Here is a 4473-nt window from a genome sequence, read left to right as displayed (position 1 = left end):
TACATGTATTCATCAACTAATAACTAGTATAACAGTCTCCTAAGGATTACTAATTGTAGGTCAATGCTTATGGTAGATATGTGTTGTACAGTAGTTTAGATATACAGTACATAAATGAAGAACTATGATACTGAATTCAACTTCACAAACTAAGTTGAGAACCTGTTACCTGAAGATCTAATTATTTTATAAAGATTCACTGCTTAAAATGTATGAACTTCACTCACCTATTTCACTTTGGACAACACATTAATTTCATGTCTTGAAACTTATTATAATAATCGGTAATTTTCTTATAAGTCGCGAACAGTTGATTGTTCTCTAAACGACCAATATATTTTGACTCTATCCCAAATCCCTGAACCTAGTTTTATTTATATGAACACATAAATATTGGTACAAAGGGGCACCAGATACATACGCGCCACACAATAACAATGAGAATGTGAAGAGATAAAGAAGGACTTTAAGCCTGACAAGCTTTGGCAAAAAATTACTGACCCTATAAATAATTGAAAAGGATTGGCTTATACTGGCACTATGGCCAGTTTGTACTAAGTAGGCCAATATCGAGCTGTTTACTTTCTTCACCAAACCTTTGCTTAGCCGCGCTGGGAGGTGTTCGCGAGCACGAAAATGTAAATTCCAAGAGCTTCGACCAATATAACTTGCTCCACAGGAGCAGTCGAACTGATAAATACAAAACGAGGTGATCATTCTAGGTAATTCATCTTTAAGCCTCGGTGTCACCATTGCGCGCGTAGAAAACATCAAAAGTAGTTCACCGGCACTGAAAGATTTTTGGATTGATCTGCGTAATCTCTGAGTTAGTATTTCGCTAGCCGCATCCCCTCTGAATTGTAGGCGCATGAACAGGGATTTCTTCTTGACCGTTTGAATTTTGCCTATTTTCACTTTCGTGATCATATATTTAATTATAAACTTTCTCGGGTAACCGTTCTCCCTCAGAGCATTATGCAAGGTGTTTAGCTCATCTTCAACTATATCTGTAGAACATATGGTGCATATTCGGTAACTAAGGGTTTTGATCAAGTTTCGTTTGTACTGTAGAGGTACAAAGCTAAAGAAAATGTGTATACTGTCCAGTCCAAGTATTTTTTTCTGTTTAAGTTTCTTTTTAACGATCCATCTGCTCTCTTAGTTAAGAGAACGTCCAAAAAAACTATTCGGCCATTACTCTCTACTTCCGATGTAAACAGAATGGCTGGATGCACTTCGTTAAACTGCCTAAGAACGTCTTGCTGTGATATATTATCTTTACACAGGATGAATGTGTCATCCATATATCTACAGTAAAATTTGAATTTTTGAATAATCTTTTTTAGTGGACCGTTCTCTAGTTTGGCTAGAAATATCAGTTAGTATCGGGCCCAGAGGTGAACCCATTGCAGCACCATCTGTTTGTCTAAATATTTTTCCGTTGAATTTGAAATTCACATTCATGGTGCATTTCAGTAATAACTCTTTCACGACATTAATAGGAACTGTAGTTTCAATTTCATTTTCAATCAGTTGTTCCCCTATATATTCTGCGGTCTCTATGAGTGAGAATTTCGAGGATGTTTCGAGGAGACATGAAAGGTGGAATACGATCAAGTTGAGAGACGTCAATCGCTGATAGTATTGAATGAAGGTTGTCAATATCTTAAGTTGTCTGAAATCATAAATATACACTTCTGGATGGAGATTTATTGATCTAGGTATATCGTGATTCGCTCGATAACTGAAGTTCCCGGCTTTCATCACTGAAAATGTAGTGGGTTTACACTGTCGACAAACCCTATACTACTAGAAAACGATTTTCTATTTGGAGTTACTCCATACTTAATCTATTTTTGAACTGAACAATTTCCATAATTCAATCTTAATAATGGAATTGATGCGAAGCACTAAATCCCGTTTATTTAAGTAGATAAAACACATTAACACTTACTGATTTAAGTTAGTTCTTTGTAGATTGCTTGAAAAACGTGGTGATTCACAAACCGTACAGTATTGGAAATAAGTATTCTAATTATAATGCGTCAGCATTTTATTTAACATTAGGAATAACCAGACCTTTATCTATCTTGTTTGATTTACGATAAACTAATGTTATTCTTACTGTGCGTAATAACACGGAAACGCAGACATTTGGTAAACTGTAGTTTATTAACCTCATTTAAGTAACCCGATACTAAGAACTAAATGAAATATACTAGTCATCTGAGCAAATATTCCACTCTTACAATTCACAGATTTTGGTAGGTTTAAAACAAAGTCCCAGTAAATTTTACTTCGGATTAGATAATGATCTTAACAAAAATACGTTACTAAGACTGTTGGTGGCTCACGATCACAGCCAAAGCTTAAAACCAAACTGCCTAATTCACTTTCCCGTTTTCCTTATATTCCTTTCTATTTTCAGTTAATTGGTATGTGTGTCTCTTGTCCACCTGTCTATATTACGAAAATGTTGACCTCTAAATTTTCTCAATTTAAGCATAGCTTTCAAACCTTGACAGACTAACGCCTTGGATAATTTCATTCTGATTGGTTAAAATTTTTATCGATTTTCTACCACATATAAGGACAACATCAAAAATAGCCAGTCAGTTGATACAGCACCCAGCTAGCTGCCATTAATATCGGTCGTGTTCTGGTTTACGATAGTGATGGGAATCGTAACAGCTTTGTGCTAATGCATAATATGCATTTGAATACACATTTTGGCTTACAGATTTATATTTTGTCTCCTGTTGTGTAATATGTTCTATACCTCAAAGTTACTGTGATGGATGTAGCTCAACAAATCACGTACAATTCAGATTTAGCGCAAGCTCCTAACCGAGCTGGATCTATTGCCTCTGCAGTATATAATGAAGAAATATCGGAAGAGGAAAAGGCTTTGGATGCAGAAATACTGAATCTTAAAACTTCAATTACTGATGCACAGAAAGCTGTTGCAGATACAGACTTTTACAAAATGACTGAGAACGTACCTGAACTTGGTAGAATTAAGTTCAAAGTACGTAAACATTTACGAGGTCATCTAGCTAAAGTGACGTCTATCCAATGGGCTTCTGACAACCAGTTACTATTGTCCGCTTCTCAAGATGGAAAATTAATCGTTTGGGATACATTTTCTGGAAAGAAAATTCATATGATTGCTTTGAAGACAGCTTGGGTCATTGGATGTGCATTTTCCCCTTCTATGAACTTTGTTGCTAGTGGTGGATTAGATAATGTCATATCTTATTTCAATTTAAAGTCTCAGGACGGCACCGCAGAGTTTGTCCGCGAGTTTACTGGTCATAATGGTTACATCGCATGTGTCCGATTCATTGATGATAATCGATTACTGAGTTGTTCTGGTGACAAAACTTGTGCACTGTGGGATATCGAAAAGTCTAAAATCACTACAAGTTTTCGTGGACACTCAAATGATGTTAACGCCATTGCCGTTTCGAAGCAGATGCCAAATTTGTTTGTTTCTGCATCTTCAGACCGCACTTGTCGGTTGTGGGATCTTCGGTGCGGCGAAGGTATGCAGTACTTCGAAGGACACCAGCAGGATGTTAATGGTGTGGACTTTTTCCCCGTCAATTCTTATGCTTTCGCCTCTTCTTCCGACGATGGCTCGTGTCATTTGTGGGATCTACGAGCTGATCAGGCAATTGGTGTCTATATTGATGACTTCATTAACTGTGGTAGTAGTAGTGTGGCAATTTCAAAGTCGGGTCGTCTGTTACTTGCTGGATACGATGACTTCAACTGTCACGTCTGGGATCTGCTACGAGAAGAACGTGTTGGAATCATGTCCGCCCACGAAAACCGGGTCTCTTGTGTAACAGTATCTGATAGTGGCATAGGTGTTGCAACTGGGTCATGGGATTCCAATTGTCTCATATGGACTGCGAAATAGGTATGTATCAACTAAATTCTTGAAGTGATTACTCAAATTTTTGATACTTTTGGAATCGTTTCTTTTTATTTCTAATGATCTCTTAAATTAAACTTTACGTGATGTAGAATCTGACCATTTTAACGCTTATAATCTCAGTTTTCAATTTATAGATGTATGTTCATGAAATTTAGTATATGTTAATCATGTTTATGTGAATCTGGTTCCTAATTTATTCTAAATAAAACTCATTCCGTAGGAAAATCTATCATAACTGAAACGTGTACGGAGTCACTTGTATTCGATTTTTCTCATTTATTGCATCCTGTATTGTCTTTCTTAGCCCTCAACTATGAGTTTCGACTTCTGCCTATTTCTTTCTGGTAACGCCTGCGCCATGCATTAAATTTCTGCTTTAAATACGCTTTCCCATTGACCCAATGGAGATGGATTACATATACAAGCATGTAGACAAAGATAAATATTTTGCTAATATTCTTCTTGTGTGTTTTTATTTTTTGTATGGTACGATCGCTGACTTATTGAAATTATTGTCTACAGTTTGAGTC

At 36.4% G+C, this 4473-nt stretch overlaps 1 protein-coding gene across 1 annotated transcript; it reads left to right on the top strand.

The window, feature by feature from the left end:
* The first annotated feature begins 2647 nt into the window (after positions 1-2647).
* On the top strand, positions 2648-4473 carry Smp_094480 (putative guanine nucleotide-binding protein beta 1, 4 (G protein beta1, 4)). Its single transcript, XM_018789191.1, has one exon. It carries the CDS (start codon positions 2795-2797, stop codon positions 3923-3925), a length of 1131 nt encoding a protein of 376 aa, XP_018654659.1. The 5' UTR covers positions 2648-2794; the 3' UTR covers positions 3926-4473.

This window comes from Schistosoma mansoni, chromosome W, assembly GCF_000237925.1.
Source record: "Schistosoma mansoni strain Puerto Rico chromosome W, complete genome".
NCBI classification, from domain to species: Eukaryota; Metazoa; Platyhelminthes; class Trematoda; order Strigeidida; family Schistosomatidae; genus Schistosoma; species Schistosoma mansoni.
Note: the sequence above shows the minus strand (reverse complement) of the source record. Positions and strands in the feature narration are given on the sequence as shown.